Source organism: the organism of the source record quoted next, unplaced genomic scaffold (genome assembly GCF_019419815.1).
Source record: "Pyrus x bretschneideri cultivar Hongxiangsu unplaced genomic scaffold, Pyrus_bretschneideri_v1 Contig265, whole genome shotgun sequence".
Taxonomy (NCBI): Eukaryota; Viridiplantae; Streptophyta; class Magnoliopsida; order Rosales; family Rosaceae; genus Pyrus; species Pyrus x bretschneideri.
Window position 1 is genome coordinate 1143046 of NW_025999574.1, and position 26006 is coordinate 1169051.

General features: G+C 35.2%; 3 protein-coding genes and 1 pseudogene across 4 annotated transcripts in view; all 4 read left to right on the top strand.

Annotated features, from left to right (window-relative positions):
* Positions 1-9728: 9728 nt before the first annotated feature.
* Positions 9729-12811, top strand: LOC103938087 (receptor-like protein EIX1). 2 transcript variants are annotated; one of them, XM_009348085.3, is made up of 2 exons: positions 10075-10216; positions 10350-12811. In XM_009348085.3, exon 2 carries the CDS (start codon positions 10430-10432, stop codon positions 12650-12652), a length of 2223 nt encoding a protein of 740 aa, XP_009346360.2. In that variant the 5' UTR covers positions 10075-10216; positions 10350-10429; the 3' UTR covers positions 12653-12811. The 2 variants fall into 2 exon arrangements, with proteins under 2 accessions (XP_048443336.1, XP_009346360.2); XM_048587379.1 differs by having other exon boundaries at positions 9729-12811.
* A 978-nt stretch (positions 12812-13789) lies between these two features.
* LOC103940376 lies at positions 13790-17703 on the top strand (annotated as a pseudogene).
* A 4003-nt stretch (positions 17704-21706) lies between these two features.
* LOC103937614 (magnesium transporter MRS2-4-like) overlaps positions 21707-26006 on the top strand; it is a 30923-nt gene continuing 26623 nt past the window's right edge. Inside the window, exon 1 of the mRNA XM_048587382.1 lies at positions 21707-21769. The gene's annotated coding sequence lies outside the window, so the exon portion shown is untranslated. The remainder of the gene's footprint in view (positions 21770-26006) is intronic.
* On the top strand, positions 21747-24259 carry LOC103938095 (magnesium transporter MRS2-4-like). Its single transcript, XM_048587383.1, has 3 exons — positions 21747-22252; positions 22400-22848; positions 23425-24259. Exons 1-3 carry the CDS (start codon positions 21880-21882, stop codon positions 23530-23532), a joined length of 930 nt encoding a protein of 309 aa, XP_048443340.1. The 5' UTR covers positions 21747-21879; the 3' UTR covers positions 23533-24259.

Below are 26006 nucleotides of genomic sequence, written 5' to 3' on the forward strand. Positions count from 1 at the left end.
AAAACTCAAAAAAAAATAAATTTACAAATGCTCATTGATTGTCACCATAATCCCATAAACTATAAATTTAAATTTAATTGTTGATTTCGTTTACGCTTCATTCTTCTCGTTGTATTTCGTTTTTTTATTCTTCAGATTTTCTTTTTGAAATTGCAATTCATCGGTAAATTTGCTTTGATTCTCTATCAACCAATAATGTAAACCATTAACAGAATTGAGGCTAAGCGCTTTTTTTTTTTTTTTTTTTTTTTTCTCTTTCCTCACAACACATCAACCCGAAACTAGCCATAAGTCTCTCATGACTATTTTTTATTTTTTTCCTAGAACTCTTGTGACTTTTCTTTTGGGATGAAGTTGGAATTATATTGGGGATGGGCCATCATTTTTGTCGTATATCTCTTGACTGACTTATAAATGTTTCCACAAGGACTTTGTCTACCTTAAGACAAAAATAAAAGAAATAAGACCTATAGAATATTATTCATCGTGAGATATATAATTATATATGCAAGTGGTGGATTATCTTAATAGATATAATCTTCTTCCTTGACCAATGAGAGTAAACTCTGATACATAATTTGTCTTCTAAATGACTTATACTCATTCATTGCACAACGTTTATTTCAGAGAACCTTCTAAGAGTTGTATTTCTCAGGTTACTAAGTCTGGATGCGCTTGCAATTTGCAAACACGATGAAACACAAGAACTTGTCATGTTTCTTTTTCTTTCATTTCTTGTGGTCTGGGTTTCTTTGCCCTCTGACTTGTAGAACAATTATTACCATCTGCATGCCTGATTACAACCATGTGACTTTTGTCCTATTTCTGTTGACCGATAAATTTTCCATAACGACTTTGTCTACCGTCTTTGTGGGGGATGGATGTAGAAAAAGGAAGCTCTTTTCATAAAATTCCAAGGTTGAGAAAAGACTTCTCCAATTATATGTTTCTTTGGGAAAAAAAAAAAATCTTAAGACAAAAACAAAAATAAGATCAGCTCTAGAATATTATGCAAGACTAATGTTGAGCTGTCAATTGTTATGAATCAAATTACTTGAAAAGCATATAACGTGATTTTTAAGTTATGAATCGAATTACTTGAAAGGCATAAAGGGTAAAGTGAATAGTTTCAGGTTTGACTTTTTAGTATAAAAACGTGATTTTTCATTAAAGTGATCAATATCGTGGTTTTTCGTTAAAACTCAAAAAAAAATTTTACAAATGCTCATTGATTGTCACCATAATCCCATAAACTATAAATTTAAATTTAATTGTTGATTTCGTTTACGCTTCATTCTTCTCGTTGTATTTCGTTTTTTTATTCTTCAGATTTTCTTTTTGAAATTGCAATTCATCGGTAAACTTGCTTTGATTTTCTATCAACCAATAATGTAAACCATTAACAGAATCAAGCCTAAGCGCTTTTTTTTTTTTTTTTTTTCCCTCACAACACATCAACCCGAAACTAGCCATAAGTCTCTCATGACTATTTTTTATTTTTTCCTAGAACTCTTGTGACTTTTCTTTTGGGATGAAGTTGGAATTATATTGGGGATGGGCCATCATTTTTGTCGTATATCTCTTGACTGACTTATAAATCTTTCCACAAGGACTTTGTCTACCTTAAGACAAAAATAAAAGAAATAAGACAATTAGAATATTATTCATCGTGAGATATATAATTATATATGCAAGTGGTGGATTGTCTTAATAGATATAATCTTCTTCCTTGACCAATCAGAGTAAACTCTGATACATAATTTGTCTTCTAAATGACTTATACTCATTCATTGCACAACGTTTATTTCAGAGAACCTTCTAAGAGTTGTATTTCTCAGGTTACTAAGTCTGGATGCGCTTGCAATTTGCAAACACGATGAAACACAAGAACTTGTCATGTTTCTTTTTCTCTCATTTCTTGTCGTCTGGGTTTCTTTGCCCTCTGACTTGTAGAACAATTATTACCATCTGCATGCCTGATTACAACCATGTGACTTTTGTCCTATTTCTGTTGACCGATAAATTTTCCATAACAACTTTGTCTACCGTCTTTGTGGGGGATGGATGTAGAAAAAGGAAGCTGTTTTCATAAAATTCCAAGGTTGAGAAAAGACTTCTCCTCCAATTATATGTTTCTTTGGGAAAAAAAAAAAATCTTAAGACAAAAACAGAAATAAGATCAGCTCTAAAATATTATGCAAGACTAATGCTGAGCTGTCAATTTTAATGAATCAAATTACTTGAAAAGCATATAACGTGATTTTTAAGTTATGAATCGAATTACTTGAAAGGCATAAAGGGTAAAGTGAATAGTTTCAGGTTTGACTTTTTAGTATAAAAACGTGATTTTTCATTAAAGTGATCAATATCGTGGTTTTTCGTTAAAACTCAAAAAAAAAATTTACAAATGCTCGTTGATTGTCACCATAATCCCATAAACTATAAATTTAAATTTAATTGTTGATTACGTTTACGCTTCATTCTTCTCGTTGTATTTCGGTTTTTTATTCTTCAGATTTTCTTTTTGAAATTGCAATTCATCGGTAAACTTGCTTTGATTTTCTATCAACCAATAATGTAAACCATTAACAGAATCAAGGCTAAGCGCTTTTTTTTTTTCATCACAACACATCAAGCCGAAACTAGCCATAAGTCTCTCATGACTATTTTTTTTTTTTTTCCTAGAACTCTTGTGACTTTTCTTTTGGGATGAAGTTGGAATTATATTGGGGATGGGCCATCATTTTTGCCGTATATCTCTTGACTGACTTATAAATGTTTCCACAAGGACTTTGTCTACCTTAAGACAAAAATAAAAGAAATAAGACCTATAGAATATTATTCATCGTGAGATATATAATTATATATGCAAGTGGTGGATTGTCTTAATAGATATAATCTTCTTCCTTGACCAATGAAAGTAAACTCTGATATATAATTTGTCTTCTAAATGACTTATACTCATTCATTGCACAACGTTTATTTCAGAGAACCTTCTAAGAGTTGTATTTCTCAGGTTACTAAGTCTGGATGCGCTTGCAATTTGCAAACACGATGAAACACAAGAACTTATCATGTTTCTTTTTCTCTCATTTCTTGTGGTCTGGGTTTCTTTGCCCTCTGACTTGTAGAACAATTATTACCATCTGCATGCCTGATTACAACCATGTGACTTTTGTCCTATTTCTGTTGACTGATAAATTTTCCATAACGACTTTGTCTACCGTCTTTGTGGGGGATGGATGTAGAAAAATGAAGCTGTTTTCATAAAATTCCAAGGTTGAGAAAAGACTTCTCCTCCAATTATATGTTTCTTTGGGGAAAAAAAAAAATCTTAAGACAAAAACAGAAATAAGATCAGCTCTAAAATATTATGCAAGACTAATGTTGAGCTGTCAATTGTTATGAATTAAATTACTTGAAAGCATATAACGTGATTTTTAAGTTATGAATCGAATTACTTGACAGGCATAAAGGGTAAAGTGAATAGTTTCAGGTTTGACTTTTTAGTATAAAAACGTGATTTTTCATTAAAGTGATCAATATCGTGGTTTTTCGTTAAAACTCAAAATTTTTTTTTACAAATGCTCGTTGATTGTCACCATAATCCCATAAACTATAAATTTAAATTTAATTGTTGATTACGTTTACGCTTCATTCTTCTCGTTGTATTTCGTTTTTTTATTCTTCAGATTTTCTTTTTGAAATTGCAATACTTCGGTAAACTTGCTTTGATTTTCTATCAACCAATAATGTAAACCATTAACAGAATCAAGGCTAAGCGCTTTTTTTTTTTTTCATCACAACACATCAACCCGAAACTAGCCATAAGTCTCTCATGACTATTTTTTATTTTTTTCCTAGAACTCTTGTGACTTTTCTTTTGGGATGAAGTTGGAATTATATTGGGGATGGGCCATCATTTTTGTCGTATATCTCTTGACTGACTTATAAATGTTTCCACAAGGACTTTGTCTACCTTAAGACAAAAATAAAAGAAATAAGACCTATAGAATATTATTCATCGTGAGATATATAATTATATATGCAAGTGGTGGATTATCTTAATAGATATAATCTTCTTCCTTGACCAATGAGAGTAAACTCTGATACATAATTTGTCTTCTAAATGACTTATACTCATTCATTGCACAACGTTTATTTCAGAGAACCTTCTAAGAGTTGTATTTCTCAGGTTACTAAGTCTGGATGCGCTTGCAATTTGCAAACACGATGAAACACAAGAACTTATCATGTGTCTTTTTCTCTCATTTCTTGTGGTCTGGGTTCCTTTGCCCTCTGACTTGTAGAACAATTATTACCATCTGCATGCCTGATTACAACCATGTGACTTTTGTCCTATTTCTGTTGACCGATAAATTTTCCATAACGACTTTGTCTACCGTCTTTGTGGGGGATGGATGTAGAAAAAAGAAGCTCTTTTCTTAAAATTCCAAGGTTGAGAAAAGACTTCTCCTCCAATTATATGTTTCTTTGGGAAAAAAAAAAAAAATCTTAAGACAAAAACAGAAATAAGATCAGCTCTAAAATATTATGCAAGACTAATGTTGAGCTGTCAATTTTAATGAATCAAATTACTTGAAAAGCATATAACGTGATTTTTAAGTTATGAATCGAATTACTTGAAAGGCATAAAGGGTAAAGTGAATAGTTTCAGGTTTGACTTTTTAGTATAAAAACGTGATTTTTCATTAAAGTGATCAATATCGTGGTTTTTCGTTAAAACTCAAAAAAAATTTTTACAAATGCTCGTTGATTGTCACCAAAATCCCATAAACTATAAATTTAAATTTAATTGTTGATTACGTTTACGCTTCATTCTTCTCGTTGTATTTCGTTTTTTTATTCTTCAGATTTTCTTTTTGAAATTGCAATTCATCGGTAAACTTGCTTTGATTTTCTATCAACCAATAATGTAAACCATTAACAGAATCAAGGCTAAGCGCTTTTTTTTTTTTTCATCACAACACATCAACCCGAAACTAGCCATAAGTCTCTCATGACTATTTTTTATTTTTTTCCTAGAACTCTTGTGACTTTTCTTTTGGGATGAAGTTGGAATTATATTGGGGATGGGCCATCATTTTTGTCGTATATCTCTTGACTGACTTATAAATGTTTCCACAAGGACTTTGTCTACCTTAAGACAAAAATAAAAGAAATAAGACCTATATAATATTATTCATCGTGAGATATACAATTATATATGCAAGTGGTGGATTGTCTTAATAGATATAATCTTCTTCCTTGACCAATGAGAGTAAACTCTGATACATAATTTGTCTTCTAAATGACTTATACTCATTCATTGCACAACGTTTATTTCAGAGAACCTTCTAAGAGTTGTATTTTCAGGTTACTAAGTCTGGATGCGCTTGCAATTTGCAAACACGATGAAACACAAGAACTTGTCATGTTTCTTTTTCTCTCATTTCTTGTGGTCTGGGTTTCTTTGCCCTCTGACTTGTAGAACAATTATTACCATCTGCATGCCTGATTACAACCATGTGACTTTTGTCCTATTTCTGTTGACCGATAAATTTTCCATAACGACTTTGTCTACCGTCTTTGTGGGGGATGGATGTAGAAAAAGGAAGCTCTTTTCATAAAATTCCAAGGTTGAGAAAAGACTTCTCCTCCAATTATATGTTTCTTTGGGAAAAAAAAAAAAAATCTTAAGACAAAAACAGAAATAAGATCAGCTCTAAAATATTATGCAAGACTAATGTTGAGCTGTCAATTGTTATGAATCAAATTACTTGAAAAGCGTATAACGTGATTTTTAAGTTATGAATCGAATTACTTGAAAGGCATAAAGGGTAAAGTGAATAGTTTCAGGTTTGACTTTTTAGTATAAAAACGTGATTTTTCATTAAAGTGATCAGTATCGTGGTTTTTCGTTAAAACTCAAAAAAAAATTTTACAAATGCTCGTTGATTGTCACCATAATCCCATAAACTATAAATTTAAATTTAATTGTTGATTACGTTTACGCTTCATTCTTCTCGTTGTATTTCGTATTTTTATTCTTCAGATTTTCTTTTTGAAATTGCAATTCATCAGTAAATTTGCTTTGATTTTCTATCAACCGATAATGTAAACCATTAACATAATCAAGGCTAAGCGCTTTTTTTTTTTCATCACAACACATCAACCCGAAACTAGCCATAAGTCTCTCGTGACTATTTTTTATTTTTTCCTAGAACTCTTGTGACTTTTCTTTTGGGATGAAGTTGGAATTATATTGGGGATGGGCCATCATTTTTGTCGTATATCTCTTGACTGACTTATAAATCTTTCCACAAGGACTTTGTCTACCTTAAGACAAAAAAAAAAAAAAAGAAATAAGACCTGTAGAATATTATTCATCGTGAGATATATAATTATATATGCAAGTGGTGGATTGTCTTAATAGATATAATCTTCTTCCTTGACCAATGAGAGTAAACTCTGATACATAATTTGTCTTCTAAATGACTTATACTCATTCATTGCACAACGTTTATTTCAGAGAACCTTCTAAGAGTTGTATTTCTCAGGTTACTAAGTCTGGATGCGCTTGCAATTTGCAAACACGGTGAAACACAAGAACTTGTCATGTTTCTTTTTCTCTCATTTCTTGTGGTCTGGGTTTCTTTGCCCTCTGACTTGTAGAACAATTATTACCATCTGCATGCCTGATTACAACCATGTGACTTTTGTCCTATTTCTGTTGACCGATAAATTTTCCACAACGACTTTGTCTACCGTCTTTGTGGGGGATGGATATAGAAAAAGGAAGCTCTTTTCATAAAATTCCAAGATTGAGAAAAGACTTCTCCTCCAATTATATGTTTCTTTGGGAAAAAAAAAATCTTAAGACAAAAACAAAAATAAGATCAGCTCTAGAATATTATGCAAGACTAATGTTGAGCTGTCAATTGTTATGAATCAAATTACTTGAAGCATATAACGTGATTTTTAAGTTATGAATCGAATTACTTGAATAGCATAAACTGATTGGCTCTTAGTTCAATTCAGTTTGCAATTCTCACATGGATATGTTTAAATAAACGCATCGAACACTATGAAAATGAAAGAATAGAAGGGAAATAATGTTAAATACTTAGAAAATATCCACCTACAAAGTAATAACTTGAAAGAGATGCAAAATACAAGAGATACACAGACATGTTTGGACCTATTCGGGCAAACTTTCTTGCTAGTCGAGCAAGTTCGTACAGGTTGATGAAGTGATTTGAAAAGAAAAGAGTTTTTCTTAAAAGAAATCGATACTGCATGCAATGTAGCAACGCCTTAAACATGAATACAAGTCCAAAGATTACAAAAGGAATTGGAAAGAAAGTAGGCTGCAGAACTTTAAAATCTTTTTGAGTTGTGAGTTGAGTGTCATTTTCTTCTTTGTTTATGCAGCTTTATGTAGAACATACATTTCTTCTAGTTTAAGCTTTTTACTCTCAAAATAATTCTTTATGCTCCCTGTTGTTGATGTGCTTAATGACAGAAAATAAGAACTTACATTACAACTTGAGCTTTCATCTCCTCAAAACTACAAAAATGCCATCGAAAGGTAGCTTTTCCTCAGTAAAATCCGATTGGGTTAAATGTATAGCTTGAAGGGTGTTTGCTGCCCACAACGCAACGTGTGTAGTACTTTCAAATCCTTGGCCTCGGTTACTGTTCTCTTCTGTTGAAATTAAATAGCCATTGGTACTTGAGTGAAATAAAATCATTGGGCCAAACTTATTTTAGTTCCAAACATCTTGTTTTTTTTTTTTTTTCTCCTCCTAATTAATTAGGGCAGAACATTGTCTACCACTAAAAGAGATGAATGATGAAAAAAGTAAGGAATTTTATTTTATTTTATTTTATTTTCCAGAAAAAATAGTTATTAATTTTCATCTAAAAAAGAAAAAAAGAAAATTTTCAGATCGACCAAGATAAAATTTAATTGATCAACAAATAAATCCTTCGATCTGAGGACTGGTCATTCCTCAAAAATCATAACTCTAAGAAAGGTATATCAAATTTTGCAATCACATGTTTTTGACCGACATATAAATTTTTAGGAAAACTATATTTTAGTCCTTAAAAATGATTACTTTTAGATAAATAATGTAAGAATGATTAAAAACTAATTTTAGTTCTTTGACTCGTGTCCAAATCATCATTTTTATTACACGTCATATTTAATTTCTTTTATGTAATTTTACTATGTTTTATCCTATATTACCCCTAAGTATTGCTTTTGAATGGTTTCACAATTGTATGAATTTTTTTTTTTTTAAATTCGAAATGAGCATTTAAAGATGCAACGCCAAATGAATTAGAGATTAGGCTTCTTCTTCTTTTTTTTTAGTACATCGAGGGAGAATTCGGCTAAGCCACACAATAGGTAGCCTAATTTTGTATCGAATTCGTTATCCACGATATTCGAACTTAAGACCTCTCACTTACAAGTGAAGAGAAATACCACCAGACCGTAGTACTGAGTGACAGATTAAGCTTCTCCTTAGAAAAAGAGATTAGGCCTCTGCAATTGAAAAAGAGATGACGCAACCATCCATATATTGGCTGATTTCTTCACATACATTTGCTAATTACGATTTTCCCCTTTTTTCTCATCATTTGCATTAGGTCTCTCTCTATTTTCTTTCCGTTGGTTTTGAATGGCATATGGCTTGTGTTACTAGGTGGATTCCAACGATTTGCAAAGAAGAGAATGGGTTCAACTTCAGTAACTTTTTTTGTGGCATTGTGCTTGTGATATTTCTTATTATATTAGGTTTTTTTTTTTTTTTTTTTGTTATTTAGTATGGTTGATTTTATTATTGGGTTTTGATCATTTTATTAGTGTATGAATTGTTGAGTTTGGAGTTGGGTTTGATCTATTGCATTTGTATTCAATTAGGTACGATAAGTTATATACATTCGATTAGGTACGTACGATAATTTAGATAAATTTGATTAGGTACTATAACGTAGATACATTCGATTAAATACTATGATTTAGATGCGTTCAACTAGATACTATGATTAGGTTTTTTTCAACTAGGTACTAATATTTAGATACACACACTTTGTTGGTGTGTTATACGTTTGATACCTTAACTTTTTTCATCTTGTAATTTAGGCATGATGATATGAAAAATCTTTCCAGGCACTATATATAAATCATGGAAGAAATCAATTAATCAAAGTCAAAATTAGTTTCTAATAATGTGGAACATACCAAGAAGGTCGAATAATTAATTATAGGGGCACAATGGGAACAAAAAGAGCCATTAAGGAGTTTAAAAACAACAAAATATGAGTTATAGTAATCATGATGACATGGAGGACCAAGATCAAATAACTAATACTACACCAGGTTTTAATGAAAAATTAATCTAATACAAGGATTAAAATTCATTTACCCCTAAATTTTTCCATAACGACTTTGTAGGTCTGGATGTAGAAAAATGACTTGACTCACTTCTTAATGTCTACAATGACGCATCTAATTATAATTTTCTCAATTAAATATCCAATAGTAGTAGAGTAAAATAAGGGCATTCGGCCTCGTCAATCTAGACTTCAATTCTCTTCCAGAAAATGATTTTTAAAACTAATTTAAGTAGATCAATTATTGCTATATATGGTCCTGACGTTTCTTTGGGGATGAACCATATCCATCACTGCCTGGAATTTGTTTTGGGGATGGACCATCCTTTCTGTCTTAAATCTCTTGACCCGCTTCCGTCTTTGCCGGGAGGGATGTAGAAAAATGATTTGTAGTAAATATAAAGAGTAGGGCCGAGGTTGGACCTTTACTCTTTACTAACGTGTGTATATATAGCACAACTCTAAATTACTCATTCCTCACATCCATCACCTACTCCATATCTATACGATGACAGTCATGAGACTTGTTTACCTACTCACCTTTCTTCTATCCATTGCGTCTTTTACACTTACCTTATGCAATGGAAACCTGGTCCATTTGCCTTGCAAAGAAAATGAGAGACAAACACTTCTTATGTTCAAGAAAGATCTCGGTGATTTTTCAAATATGCTTTCCTCTTGGGATGGTGAAGGCGATTGTTGCAACTGGACCGGTGTTGCCTGCAGTAATTTAACCGGTCATGTCCGTGAGCTCCACCTTGCTAGTTATTTGGATGAAGTGACTGGTGAGGAACATATGCTGCGTGGCAAGGTAAATCCTTCTCTACTCAATTTAAAGCATCTCAGCCACTTGGACTTAAGATCCAACCATTTTGAAGGACTACAGATTCCCAGCTTTTTGGGTTCTCTTAAACGTTTAAGATATCTTGATCTCTCGGGTGCAGGGTTCGAAGGAACCATTCCTCATCAGTTGGGAAATCTCTCAAGTCTACGTTATCTCGACCTTTCTGGCAACTCTGGTTTGATGGTCGAGAATCTTGAATGGCTCTCTGGTCTTTCTCTGTTGAAACATCTTGACATGAGTGATGTAGCTCTTACCAACGCATCTCGTTTGTTACAAGTAAACACACTCCCTTCTCTGCTGGTAGAGTTGCATTTTTCTTACTGCGAACTTCATCACATGCCAAGTGGTATTGCGAACTTGACAAATCTTAAAGTTCTTGATCTTTTTGAGAATGATGTCAACTCTACCATACCTACATGGTTGTACAGTTTGGGCAATCTTGAGTCCCTCAATCTTTCTTCCAATGCTTTCCATGGTGAAATTTCGAGTTCCCTTGGAAACTTGACAGCCCTTGTTGATCTTCAATTAAGTGGGAATGAGCTTGAAGGGGAAATCCCAAACTCCTTGGGAAATCTTTGTAGGTTGACTTCTGTTGGTCTAGGTTATAACAATTTTAGGGGAAGGGTATCAAAAATCTTAGAAAGTTTGTCTCGGTGTAGTTTTGATAAAATAGATTATTTAGATTTTTCGAATAATAATTTTTCAGGTCTCTTTCCGATGTCCTTAGGAAATCTATCACGCTTGCAATACTTGAGCATTGATCATAATTCATTCGAGGGTGTTGTCTTTGAAGCTCATTTTACTAATCTTACAAGATTGAAAGTGTTTACTGCAGATGATAACTCCTTGACTCTTAAAACCAACTATGACTGGGTTCCTCCTTTTCAACTTTCTACCTTGAGTTTAGGTTCTTGGCGTCTGGACCCATCAGAGTTGCCTACATGGCTTCAAAGTCAAAATCAATTGTCTGCTCTTAACTTGTCCAATACAGGAATTTCAGGTACCATTCCGACTTGGTTCTGGAACATCTTTTCATATGATGTAGATAACCATGTGTTTCTCTCGAGTAATCAATTGTCCGGGGAGGTTCCAAACATAGTTTTTGCCAATTCTTTCTCTATGGGTTCAAAGTTTGTAATTGACTTAAGATCGAACCAGTTCAACGGTTCATTGCCACTTGTGTCTTCGGCAGTGATTGCATTAGATCTTTCGAATTCATCATTTTCAGGAACTCTCTCTCACTTCTTTTGTGATAGGAGTGATGTACCTAAAAACCTTCATGTTCTTCATCTTGAAAACAATCTCCTCGATGGAGAAATTCCTGATTGTCTGTCATACTGGCCAAACTTAACAACTGTGAATTTAGAAGACAACAATTTGACAGGGAAAATTCCAAGCTCTATTGGAGACTTACTTTCCCTTCGATCATTGTACTTGCGCAATAATAGCCTATCGGGAGAATTACCCGTGTCCCTACAAAATTGTGAGTGGTTGATTCTTCTTGACCTTGCTGGAAACAAGTTTGCTGGAGGCATTCCAATATGGTTTGGCCCAAGCTTGACAGTTCTTAGTCTTCGTTCAAATAAGTTCCATGGTTTCATTCCAGATGAACTCTGCAGTCTCACACATCTCCAAATCTTGGACCTTGCTTATAACAATCTGTCGGGAACGATACCAAGATGCTTCCAAAATTTTTCATCCATGGCCACTACCCTTTCAAGCAAAGTAGGTACCACTGGCTATGTTGTTTTTTATATGAATGGTAAGGCCTACATAGAGAAAGCGGATTTTGTGACCAAAGGCAGAGAAGTGAAATATGACACAGTGCTTCTTTTGGTAACTAGCTTGGACCTTTCAAGCAACATGATATCTGGAGAAATCCCCGAAGAGCTGACTAGCCTCATTATCTTGCAAACATTGAATTTATCCAATAATCTTTTGGCTGGAAGAATTCCTTCCAAAATCGGTGATATGAAAATGTTAGAGTCACTTGATTTGTCTGTGAACCAACTTTCTGGTGAAATTTCTCCAAGCATATCGAACTTGACATTTCTCAGTTATCTGAATTTGTCTTATAACAAGCTGATAGGGCAGATTCCGATAAGCACTCAGCTTCAGAGCTTTGATCAGTCTAGTTATGTTGGCAACAAACTATGCGGACCTCCGTTGAAAGAGCGTTGCAGTGTAAATGAGGCCATGCCACCGGTAGGTGATGACAAGCACGTACAAGGTTATTTACTTGACGACGGTGGATTCTATTTGAGCTTGGGGCTTGGATTTGCATTCGGGTTTTGGATTGTTCTTGGTTCATTGTTGTCTAATGTGCCATGGAGCAATGCATTTTCTCAGTTCCAAAATCGCATTGTGAAGAAGCTCTATGCTGCAATTGTTGAATGTTATTAACTATTTTTCAGCCGTTAGAGGCGTTTGTGTGGTTTGTTTCTACTTTTCTGCTATACAAATGGAGTCTTTGTGCCAATTTATTTTGTCTTTTCTTTGGTTTTTTTTCTTTTCCTGAATAAAATTGTAAGATTTGCTTTATAAATATGAAATTTCAGATACGGTCATGAGAAACTATATTTATAGAGTTGAAGTTCGATGTGAAGTGCGTAGCATAACTAATCTCAATTTAAAAAATAAAAATAGAAATTCCTTCCCTTAAAGGGATTGTGTGTATATATTCTTAAGTTAGATGAGTTTAACTATGATTACAACTTACATTACACGCTACACTCGCTATCGAAAACATGGCCCGATACTCCAAATTTCCTGATACAATTGTTTATTTATTTTTAAATTTTCAATCATTTATATTATAACACTTAGGGGGTGTATTCAATTGAGAGATTTTAATGGATTTATAAATCCATGGATTTTTATGGAGTTTAATTGATTTGTAGAGATTCCAAATAAAATTTTGATTCAATTCCGTAATGGGGAGAGGTGATTTGTGGATGCTTAAAATAAACTACTAAATCTCTCTAATTCCTTCTAATTTCTCAACTTTCTTAAATTCTTTAAAATCAATTTCTAATTGAATACACATGGAATATTATAAGCTTCTTTAGAATCCTAAATGAATACACCTTGAATTTTAGAGAATCACTTAAAAATGATTCTAAGGAATTTGTAAATGTTTGGGTGAAGAAATTTAAGATTACTAATGAATTTAAAAATAACGGAAATTGAAATGATGAGATTTTATTTTCTAGAATTTGTAAATTTTCTTATTTGGTTAACTTAAAAGAACAATGGAATTGAACATGGAATTTGTTATTTTTAAACTCTCAATCATAGAAATTGATAAATGACACCTATTTACATAGAATTTGAACTTGGGATTTGGAGGTCCCAAATTCCAAGTTTTTTTTCCATGCAGAAATTCTAAATTTCTACGTTTATAAATTTAAATAAGAAAATTTATGCCTATTAATTTATAAATTTTAACATTTACCAAAATTCTATGTTTATTTTCTCTGTTCAAACATAGTGGTACCCTATTGAATACATCCCCTTACTTTACCTGACCGCCACGGCACACAAAAGGTGTCTGTGGCATCTGGTGCCAATAAAATTTTCGCGTTCCTTATTGTATATAAAAACAATTAAAAATCAAATAAAGTGCGTTTGGGAGTTGGGAGAGAGAGAGAGAGAACGTGAAAGAAGTAAGCGGCTGGGGATGATGAGGAGGCGGATTCGGAGTCGGAGTCGGAGTCGGAGCAGGAGAGAAGAAGGGGAAGAGAAAGATCCATGACTCGCTTAAATACACACACGGAACGGGAAGAGAAAGAGAAGCAAAAATGGGGAAGGGTCCCTTCTCTTTCAAGCGCAGCAGCAGCATCCGCCGCCGGCCCCCCCAAGAAGTTCATTGGCCCTCCCCCTTCCCCTTTTCCCTCGCTGCCGCAGCCGTTTCGATCTCCTCCCCCCTCCAATGTCCATATCAACAGTACCAATACCAACAACAATAATAATAATCTGAACGCTGTTGTTGCTGGCGGCGGTGGCGTGAAGGGGAAGAAGAAGGCCGGAGGAGCCAGGCTTTGGATGCGGTTTGACCGCTTTGGCGGATCAGAGCTCGTCGAGTGTGACAAGAATGCTATTATTCGACGCGCCGCCATTCCCGCCCGGGACTTGAGGATTCTCGGCCCTGTCTTCTCCCATTCCTCCAGCATCCTTGGTACTCCTCCTCCTCCTCCCCTTTTTTATCTTATATGTGAATTCTCATTAGGGTTAGGGTTAGGGTTACCTTATTTGCTGGTTTTTTTAATTGTGTAGCCATAGCAGACCATGATGACCAATGGAAATATGTTTTCTCATTTCAATTGCAGCTAGGGAGAAGGCCATGGTGGTTAATTTAGAGTTTATAAAGGCTATAGTTACAGCGGAAGAGGTTTTGTTGCTTGATCCTCTTCGGCAGGAGGTTCTTCCGTTTGGGGATCAGCTAAGGCAACAACTTCCTCAGAAAAGGCAATCCAGGATAGAAGAAGCAAGTCCACTTGATGAACTAGCTAGTGGAATGATTGTTTCAAGCGGAAAGCAATGGTTACCTGTTCCTGAAGCCGTTGAAGGTGTGCAGTGTGATCTCCCATTTGAGTTTCAGGTTCTGGAGATTGCATTAGAAGTTGTCTGTACATACTTGAATTCTAGTGTGGCAGACCTTGAGAGAGAAGCCTACCCTGTTTTAGATGAACTGGCTAGAAATGTTAGCACCAAGAACCTTGAACTTGTGAGGAGTTTGAAAAGCATTCTTACGCGTTTGCTTGCACGTGTACAGAAGGTATGTTTGCTTAACCCTTCTTCTTGAGGGATATCATTTGTCATTATTTTCTTTGTTATATTTTTTCAGATGATTTGCTATGCTGCATGTCTAATTTCAATTATGTCGGGAATTAATAACCTGACGCAACTTGGAGTTAAAATGTTTGTCAATTCATAGTTTTTGTGATATTTCAATTTGTTTTGAAAACTGAAAAAGGTTTTTGGAGCCACTGGTGCCTTAAATAATATAACACTATCACCCATGAATATAAAGCAGTAAATCCCAGATTGACATAAATAAACCCCAATTAAGTGTCTTGACAGAATCTGCTTCAAGAATGTTTCATGAATTAGGAACTGAAACAAACAGATACATCAATATATCAAAGATAGAAATTTGTAATGGTAGTGCGCTCGTAAAATGCCATTCAATTCACTAATAAAAGCATCTTTACATTTATTCAGCATATATTTCTGGTTGCCTAGTTGCATCGGGTTGGTTGTCTGGGCTAGATGCTATGGTTGTTTGACACACTGAATAATTTGATTATAGTTGAGAGCCATTGTCATCAACTCTTGTTTTGTTGAGTTACGTTTATCTGTGTTTCATATTTTAAGTCACATGGTAATACAATTGTTCTTTTTATAGCCTTTCCTGCAGTCATGCCATATGAAGAATAGCAAAGGTTTCTGGCATCTAAGGCCCAAACTTTAAATCAAACCTTAGCCTAAGTTTAATGCACAAGTAAATATACAAGGGTTTAGGAAATTGAAATTATGATGTTTGAGATGACAGAGTTCCATTTTCTAAATCCTCCTATGTGTAAGTGACACGAAGGTTTGAATAATTTTTGAAAGCCCTCACGTTCTGGTGAATGATAAGATATTTCTGATGAGATTTTTATTACCACACTTCCTTTAGACTTGTTCTGGTTTTAGTATTGACATTGTTAGCCTGTATAACTGAGTGCATATGAAGTGAATCGTATCAGGAGTTAGGTCTTATTATGTTGAAAATTGATCGACAGGGGGCTTCTCTTGAAATTGTTTCTACTTGATGGGGTGGCAAAACCAACATCCATATAACTTACTTTATATGACTGTTGCTAGGGAAGAGGTGTCAAGTTTAGCTGAAAAATGTACATTTCTCATGGCAACTTGATAGAATCCTTTTATACTTAGCTGTCGGTGTGGGATTGAATTTGTATGGTGCGTGGGATTGAATTTGTGTGGTGCATGGGATTGAGGCTTTAGCTGTTTCTAGATTGTGCAGGAGTACAAAGAGAAGTTGATACTCTTTGCTATTTGACAATATGCTAGAAAAAGTTTCTGTAAAATGGGAACTTAGCATACATGTTTTATCTGTATGCCACTATTTAATATTTATATTTTTGTTTCCTTTTGAGTTAGAAGCGTGTGTCTGTCTGATTTCAGGTGAGGGATGAACTCGAACATTTGTTGGATGACAATGAAGATATGGCACATTTATATTTAACAAGGAAATGGATGCAGAATCAACAGCCTGAGGCTTTGTTGGGGCGTTCTGCTTCAAATAGCATATCTGCACCCTATTTACGTCGGCTTAGTTCTAACAGAAGTGGGAGCTTGGTAAACAGTAACAATATGGATTACGATGACGTAGAAGATCTAGAGATGCTGCTTGAGGCATATTTTATGCAACTGGATGGAACCCGTAACAAAATATTATCTGTGAGTGGTAATTGTTATGACCTACTATAACAACTTTATACTATAGAACTTGACTATTAAGTTCAGTTTACACAAATGCTTCTTAAAGGATCTCGTCCGGGAGAACTTAACGTTTTACAAAACAATATTAAATATCATTTGTCACCGTTAGCTTGTGTTTTAATGCAGTTGCATCAACTTTGATTCAGTTCCAGATAATGAATTTTAGGTTAGATTTCTTAAATGTTGCATATTTTCTGTAAGAGTTCTGTGGTTGCACTTGCTCCTGGAATACTTTGGAGGCTTTGGACCTCTTGTGGGTTCCCAGTTGGAACTAATTTCACTGTCATTGGTATATAAGAATTGTAATTTAGAAACCAGTTAGTTGTGCATGTTAAGCATGATTGGTTATTGTGTTAATCCGTCCTTGAATACTGCTCATGTTCGTATTGTGTTCATTGGATGTAGGTGCGGGAGTATATTGATGACACGGAGGATTATGTCAACATACAACTTGATAACCAACGAAACGAACTCATTCAGCTCCAATTGACATTGACCATTGCATCATTTGAGATAGCAGTGGAGACCTTGATATCTGGTATATTTGGTATGAACATCCCCTGTATATTATACACCAAGAAAGGGATATTTGAGCCCTTTGTTGGGGGTATTACGGCATTTTCCATGTTACTCTTCTTTCTCATATTCGGGTATGCCAGGTGGAAGAAGCTGCTTGATACATGAGTCGAGCCTGTCATCTGTTGTAGATAGTACTCAGATTCGCAAACTTATTTACGACCCCTTAACCAGTGGCTTTGTAAGTAAGCTTGTGTTTACATGTTGTATGAGCACAAGGAGTTTTTTTAGGGATTTCATGACTTCGTATGCTGCCAGATTCATTTCAAATTACACGGCATGTAGGTTAGTATAGTGTTGTATATGTTAAACAGATGAATGAGTTTTCTTGGCTCAAAATTAACGTCATTTCGGTGATGGTTTCCTTACGTTTTGTGAGTTTGGCGTAATTAGGTCGTGCTTGGTGCTCTTTGTTATTGTTTAAGAGCATACTCTCTGCAGTCGATGTTTCGAGTTCAAAACTTTCCTTGCTCAATATCATTTGTATGCGTGTATACATAGGGATCCCAAAAAGAGGCACCTTCTGGGGCCCAATCAACATTGAATTTCGACAATCCAACCGTTTAGGGTTTTGGGATTGCCTGCTGTAAATTCAACAGCCGATCCTGCTTACAACTAATCCGGGATGGACACGTGTTCAAATTTGGATTTTTTTAATCAAAACTTGGACACGTGTCCATCTTGGATTGGTTGTCAGTAGGACTTCAGCAGCCAAGTTCTTTCCAAATTAGGTTGAATAAATGTGGACATGTTTGATTTATATTGTACCGAATTTGTTATCTTGTTGCTGACTTTATTGATGAGGAATTGGCTGTCTCCCATCATGCACTTTTTAAGTGCCGACTCCTCCTCTCACTCTTCCTATTTGTCAATACCCTATTAATTAAATTAATTAATTAATTAATTAATCAATTTAATTTGATTAATTAATTGATTAACTAATTAATTATGTTGAGATAATAAATGTCGTTGTCAACAACTCACTCCACATTGTTCATTTATACTTTGCGTTTGTAATAAGAAAATAAAACCAAAGGAAATGCTTGTGTGCAAAAAAGTTGCATAACTCCAAAAAGAAAAGTTAAAATGGCCCTACTAATGCTATTAACATTCTAAATTGGGGTTAGATTATTGTTGGTTCGGGAATTAGGGTTTATAATAATCTAAATTATTGATTGAAGAGAATATTATTATCACTTCAATTCTTTTCACAGAAGAAAAAGAGAGTCAAACTCGTTTTGGGAATATCGAAGTATGTGTTGAAATTGAGTTCTCTAGTATGCTTACTTTTAATCCAAATGTTCATTTATAAATCTAAATGGTTGTCTGGTAACTATTTTTTAATTATAATTTTTTTAAATTAAAAAAAAGAAAAAGAAAACCAAAACCTAAAAACTAAAAGCTGAAATGGTTATTAAAAGTTTGTAAAAATTCACCCATTTTGTTTAAGACTATAGTAAAATATGTCGTAACCCAGATTTCTGATTAAAAAATAACCAAGAGAACAAGATGATCTCAGTCTCTAGGTTTCCTACCCCTAAAAATGGTGAACTGACATTTCGATTTGGTTCCTAAATTATTACTTAAGCGAAAGTTAAGTTTCTAAACTAGTCCTTAAAATCATTAAAACTGATAATTTCATCCCTACTATAAGATTCAAAGATAGTCTATCCAATGTTTCATCAATTTAAGCCATGTTACTTATAGATAACACACTTTATGGAGTAATACTGTTATTGTCACATCCCGACCCGGGGCGGATCACTTCCCGGGCCTGTTCCACCACCGTAGCACGATATTGTCCGATTTGGGCTTACCATTCCCTCACGGTTTTGTTTTTGGGAACTCACGAGCAACTTCCCAGTGGGTCACCCATCATGGGATTGCTCTAACCCCCTTCTCGCTTAACTTCGGAGTTCCTACAGAACCCGAAGTCAGTGAGCTCCCAAAAGGCCTCGTGATAGGTAGGGATGGGAATATACATATAAGGATCACTCCCCTGGGCGATGTGGGATGTCACAATCCACCCCCCTTAGGGGCTCGACGTCCTCGTCGGCACATTTCCGACCAGGGATAGGCTCTGATACCAAATTGTCACATTCCGACCCGGGGCGGATCACTTCCCAGCCCCGCTCCACCACCGTAGCACGATATTGTCCGCTTTGGGCTTACCATTCCCTCACGGTTTTGTTTTTGGGAACTCACGAGCAACTTCCCAGTGGGTCACCCATCATGGGATTGCTCTAACCCCCTTCTCGCTTAACTTTGGAGTTCCTACAGAACCCGAAGCCAGTGAGCTCCCAAAAGGTCTCGTGATAGATAAGGATGAGAATATACATATAAGGATCACTCCCCTGGGCGATGTGGGATGTCACAGTTATTATCTTGTCAATAAGCAATTAATATTGCATATATATTACGAATCAAATTGCCGACATACCCTTCAAATTTAACTCTATACATTATTTTTTCAAGAAAATAAGTTCTTAAACGCATTAAAACTATTAACGTATACTTTAAAATGTATTACATGTAAGTTACGTGACTCGACGAAAATTTGAATAAAATAGCTTTGAGTCTTATAGTAGAAATGCAATTGGCAAATTTAATGAGTTAAAGGGCTTACTTTTCTAAAGAAAAAAAAATAGTTTAGAAGCTGAATTAATAATTCAAAGACTAAATCAACACATTATTCTAAAAAGAATCACAATAAGTAATAACTGTAACGATTCAAGGACTAAATCCGCACATTTTTAATAATTATAGAAATATAAAAAAAATGTCTCAAAAACAAAAAAACTCGGTTATGAAATGTAAATTTTCTCTGTGGTTTCAACTTTGTTGACCATCTTTAATCCCAGAATAGGATTTTGGGTAGGCAAAAATGAACTGGAAAGGGGGAATAAAAAGGCGCCACTTGCAACTTGCAAGGCTGTGCATCCAAAAGATACAAAGTTGACAATCAAATTTTACAAAAAACATTTAAATAATAAATTAAATTAAAAAGGACAAAACAAAATATAATTTCAATCCAAACCCCAGACATTAACCAGAAGAAATAGTAGAGAGAGATAGATAGAGAGAGAGAGAGAGAGAGAGGAGAGAGAGATTGAGAGAGAGAGCTTCTTCTCCGAAGAGAAGAGGGGTATTAAATCATTGATATCTCAGAAACCCTAGGACAGATAAACATCTCTGATTCTTCGATCATTGCGTTTCAAGATCTCGATTGTTCGTTCACTACAGGTAATCAATACACACACACACACACACATATATATATATATATATATATATATATGTATGTTTGTGTGTATTTTCTCGAAGCAAAAGGAAGCATTTTTAGCTTCGTGCGCGTGTATCTCCGTTTCTGTGTTTCGTCAAATCAGCAGCTGTTTATGATTAATTTTGCTGATAATCGCACACATTCTCTGCATTTCGTCCAATAAATCACTTGATGATTATCTTTTCGTTGCAAATATGAAATTTCAGATACGGTCACGAGAAACTATATTTATAGAGTTGAAGTTCGATGAAGTGCATCTCATAACTAATCTCCATTTAAAAAATAAAAATAGAAATTCCTTCTTTAAAGGGATTGTGTGTATATATTCTTAACTTAGATGAGTTTAATTATGATTACAACTTACATTACACGCTACACTAGCTATCAAAATCATGGCCCCATACTCCAAATTTCTTGATTGTTTAAAATATTTATTTTTAAATTTTCAATTAATTGTATTATAACACTTAGGGGTGTATTCAATTAAGAATTTGAGAGATTTTAATGGATTTATAAATCCATGAATTTTTATAGAGTTTAATTGATTTATAGAGATTCCAAATAACATTTTGATTCAATTCCTTCGAACTCTCATGGGGAGAGGTGAGATTTATGGATGCTTAAAATAAACTACGAAATCTCTCTAATTCCTTCTAATTTCTCAACTTTCTCAAATTCTTTAAAATCAATTTCTAATTGAATACACATAAAAAGTTATAAACTTCTTTAAAATCATAATTGAATACACCTTGAATCTCAGATAATCACTTAAAATTTTGATTAAATACTCATATATTCATTAAAAGAATTACAATTCTTCAAAATCTCAATTGAATTAACCACCTAGGCACACAAAAGGTCTTTTTGGCATTCGGTGCCAATAAAATTCCCGCGTTCCTTATTATGTAGAAAAACAATTAAAAATTAAGAAAAATTAATGAAAAGGACTTGAAAACTTTGATGATAAGGACAAAATAAAATGTAAAGTAAATAGTACCAGGATTGACTTTTTAATATAAAAATATGACTTTTGTTAAAATAAACAGTAACATGGAGTTTTCGTTAAAACTCCCTAAAAACTATATAAAGTGTGTTCGGGAGTTGAGAGAGAGAGAACGTGAAAGAAGCAAGCGGCTGGGGATGATGAGGAGGCGGAGTCCGAGTCCGAGTCCGAGTTGGAGCAGGAGGGAAGAGGGGGAAGAGAAAGATCCATGACTCGCTTAAATACACACACGGAACGGGAAGAGAAAGAGAAGCAAAAATGGGTAAGGGTCCCTTCTCTTTCAAGTGCAGCAGCAGCATCCGGCGCCGCCCCAAGAAGTTCATTGGCCCTCCCCCTTCCCCTTTTCCCTCGCCGCCGCAGCCGTTTCGATCTCCTCCGCCCTCCAATGTCCATATCAACAATACCAATACCAACAACAATAATAATAATCTGAACGCGGTTGTTGCTGGCGGCGGTGGCGTGAAGGGGAAGAAGAAGGCCGGAGGAGCCAGTCTTTGGATGCGGTTTGACCGCTTTGGCGGATCAGAGCTCGTCGAGTGTGACAAGAATGCTATTATTCGACGCGCTGCCATTCCCGCCCGGGACTTGAGGATTCTCGGCCCTGTCTTCTCCCATTCCTCCAGCATCCTTGGTACTCCTCCTCCTCCTCCCCCCCTTTTTTATCCTCTATGTGAATTCTCATTAGGGTTAGGGTTACCTTATTTGCTGGTTTTTTAATTGTGTAGCCATAGCAGACCATGATGACCAATGGAAATATGTTTTCTCATTTCAATTGCAGCTAGGGAGAAGGCCATGGTGGTTAATTTAGAGTTTATAAAGGCTATAGTTACAGCGGAAGAGGTTTTGTTGCTTGATCCTCTTCGGCAGGAGGTTCTTCCATTTGCGGATCAGCTAAGGCAACAACTTCCTCAGAAAAGGCAATCCAGGATAGAAGAAGCAAGTCCACTAGATGAACAAGGTAGTGGAATGAATGTTTCAACCGGAAGGCAATGGTTACCTGTTCCCGAAGTCGTTGAAGGTGTGCAGTGTGATCTCCCATTTGAGTTTCAGGTTCCGAAGATTGCATTAGAAGTCGTCTGCACATACTTGAATTTTAGTGTGGCAGACCTTGAGCGAGAAGCCTACCCTGTTTTAGATGAACTGGCTAGAAATGTTAGCACCAAAAACCTTGAACTTGTGAGGAGTTTGAAAAGCATTCTTACGCGTTTGCTTGCACGTGTACAGAAGGTATGTTTGCTTAACCCTTCTTCTTGAGGGATATCATTTGTCATTATTCTCTTTGTTATATTTTTTCAGATGATTTGCTATGCTGCATGTCTAATTTCAATTCTTTCGGGCATCAATAACCTGACGCAACTTGGAGTTAAAATATTTGTTGAGTCAGTTTTTGTGATATTTCAATTTGTTTTGAAACTGAAAAATGTTTTTGGAGCGCTGGTGCCTTAAATAATTTAACACTATCAAATATGTACATGAAGCAGTAAATCCAAGATTGACATAAACAAACCCCAATTAAGTGTCTCCACAGAATCCACTTCAAGAATGTTTCATGAATTAGGAACTGAAACAATGTCAAAGATAGAACTTTGTAGTGGTAGTGCGCTTGTAAAATGTCATTCAATTCACTAATAAAAGCATCTTTACGGTCATTCAGCATATCTTTCTGGTCACCTAATCACATCTGGTTGGTTGTCTGGGCTGCTGTGGTTGTTTGGCTCATTGAATAATTTGATTATAGTTGAGAGCCATTGTCATCAACTCTTGTTTTCTTAAGTTACCTTTATCCGTGTTTCATATTTTAAGTCGCATGGAAATACATGGCCACCACCTTTTCAAGAGGAGGAGATACCGGAATTGTATTCATCAGTGTTGGGACTGAAATTTTTGGTACTTTGGAGGAGACATACATAGAGAATGCAGTGTTGGTGACCAAAGGCAGAGAAGTGAAATATAAAACAATGCTTCGTTTGGTAGCTAGTTTGCACCTTTCCAGCAACATGTTATCTGGAGAAATCCCTAAAGAGCTGACCAGCCTCATTAGCTTAGAAATGTTGAATTTATCTAATAATCTTTTGACCGGAAGAATCCCTTGCAAAATCGGTGATATGGGAACATTAGAGTCGCTTGATTTGTCCGTGAACCAACTTTCTGGCGAAATTTCTCTAAGCGTCTCTAATTTGACATTTCTCGATTACCTGAATTTGTCCTATAGCAATCTGATAGGGCAGATTGCAAAAAGCGTTCAGCTTCAAAGCTTTGATCTGTCCAGTTATGCTGGGAATAAACTTTGCGGACCTCCATTGCTGGAGCGCTGCAGTACAAATGAGGCCATGCCACCGGTAGGTGATGAGAAGCGCGAAGAAGGTCATTTACTTGAAGATGGTGGGTTCTATCTGAGCTTGGGGCTCGGATTTGCATTCGGGTTTTGTATTGTTCTTGGTTCATTGATGTCCAATGTGCCGTGGAGCAATGCATTTTCTCAGTTCCAGAATAACATTGTGAAGAAGCTCTATGCTGCAATCGTTGAACGTTATTAACTATTTTGTGGCATAGTTTTTTATCTTTTCCTTGGTTTTCATTTTTCCAGTACAAAATTGTAAGATTTGCTTTATAAAATTGTAAGATTTTCCTTGTTGAATTCCAATCTTAAAGAAAACATGTGTCCCTAACAGCTTCTTCAAGAGGCTAGCTAAATCAGGCACGTTTGGCAATTTTAACCAAGAACTTCAGAAGATTGCAGCTTCAAGTTTTGTGCATATCCTTTTTGCAAACATTGCAAGCAGCCATTCACTTTATTTTGTAGGACCATTCGAGCACCTGACTGCTTAAGCCAATCAAGAGTAGCTTTTATTCCCTTATTTGCACTAAAAAGAGAAGAGCTTTCTCTCCCATCTTTCAGAGAAGAGGGATTTAAATTGAAGCTAAATTAGAGAGATGGAACATCAGCCTTCCAAATCAACTTACTCTAGGAAGTGTGTAGTCTTTATATAAATTCTCACTGATCGTAGTGAGTTTTATTATATTCAACTAATCCAGATGCCATGAATGGTTTCATATTGAGATATACATAATAATTTAGACGTCATAGATGTTACATGAGTTGGGGGAATTTGAATATCAATGAGGTTGAACATTTGTTGCAACCAAGTTGCAAATTGAATTGAGTTTGGCGATTAGAATTAGATTGGTTTATGCGGGACGATATAAAGTGTTTACTACTGAACGATTTCGTACACCTACGAGCATAAAACTTGGAGCCAAATTGGACTGATTTCGATTAGTTTAATTTTCGCAATAGTCACTCGATGATCTTAAATGTTTTGTACAGCGGAGATCAAGATTTTATTATTCCACTAACGGGACCACGGACAAAGGTGAACGGATTGGCAAATGACTTGGGACTGATAACGAATGTGCCTTACAGGATCTGGTTTGAAGAAAAACAGGTCGGTTCGTTAACACAATAGTAAGATTGGAAAATTAGTAATTTACGGGTTAAAAGGTAATTTGCTACTGCCATATCGTGTAAGTGGATATTTTGAATTTTTCTGTTGTTTGGATTAACACTACTTTCATCTGGTGTGTCAGTTTTGCACTCATAACATATGAATTCGAAAAAAAATATGAGATCTACAATTCTTCCTAAGAACAATAACTGATCAAGAATGGCTGGTTACATCCAACTGATAAAAAAAAAAAAAAAATTGTCCCAATAACAGAATAATTGGGAATGTAATAATGACTTTACTCTCTAGAAAGAACCAATATCACCAACTACAAAGTATGCTAACTCTTTTCCGCTCATAATAATTAAAAAGTGTTAATTTCCCCAAAAGAATGAACACCACCCGCGGTCCCCTATCTCCGAAATTATTCAATAATGAAAAGCAATGATAAAAGAAAACAAGCAAGGAGACGAGACCTAAATCCGCGAAGGAAAAAACAAAGAAACATCAATGAGAACAAAAAACTGGATGAAACTCAAGGCCAAGAGCGTCGGTGGCAGCGACCAATTTGCAACAGTGGTCCACCCATAGTAGGTACTAGCCAGCACAAAGGATGAGTCCAATACATGGTGCCCACTCCTCAAATCCACTTGACTCGTGAACAAAATGAGCATGATCCTATAATGTTTTGAGTCTGGCTGAGTAGCTTTCATTAATTTTTTTACAAGGAATAATACAAGATGATATACTAGTCCAGGAGTGACTTTACATGAAAAGTAATAAATGAAAACTGGTAATTAGCAGCAGCTATATATACAAATTAACAATTAAAGATTATGTAAAAGTCAACGGTTGATTTGCCTAGCTGGGATGATGAGACTTCCCTTTTACATCCATGGTCAACATATACAAGGTGTGTTGTGTTGCTACATCTACGTA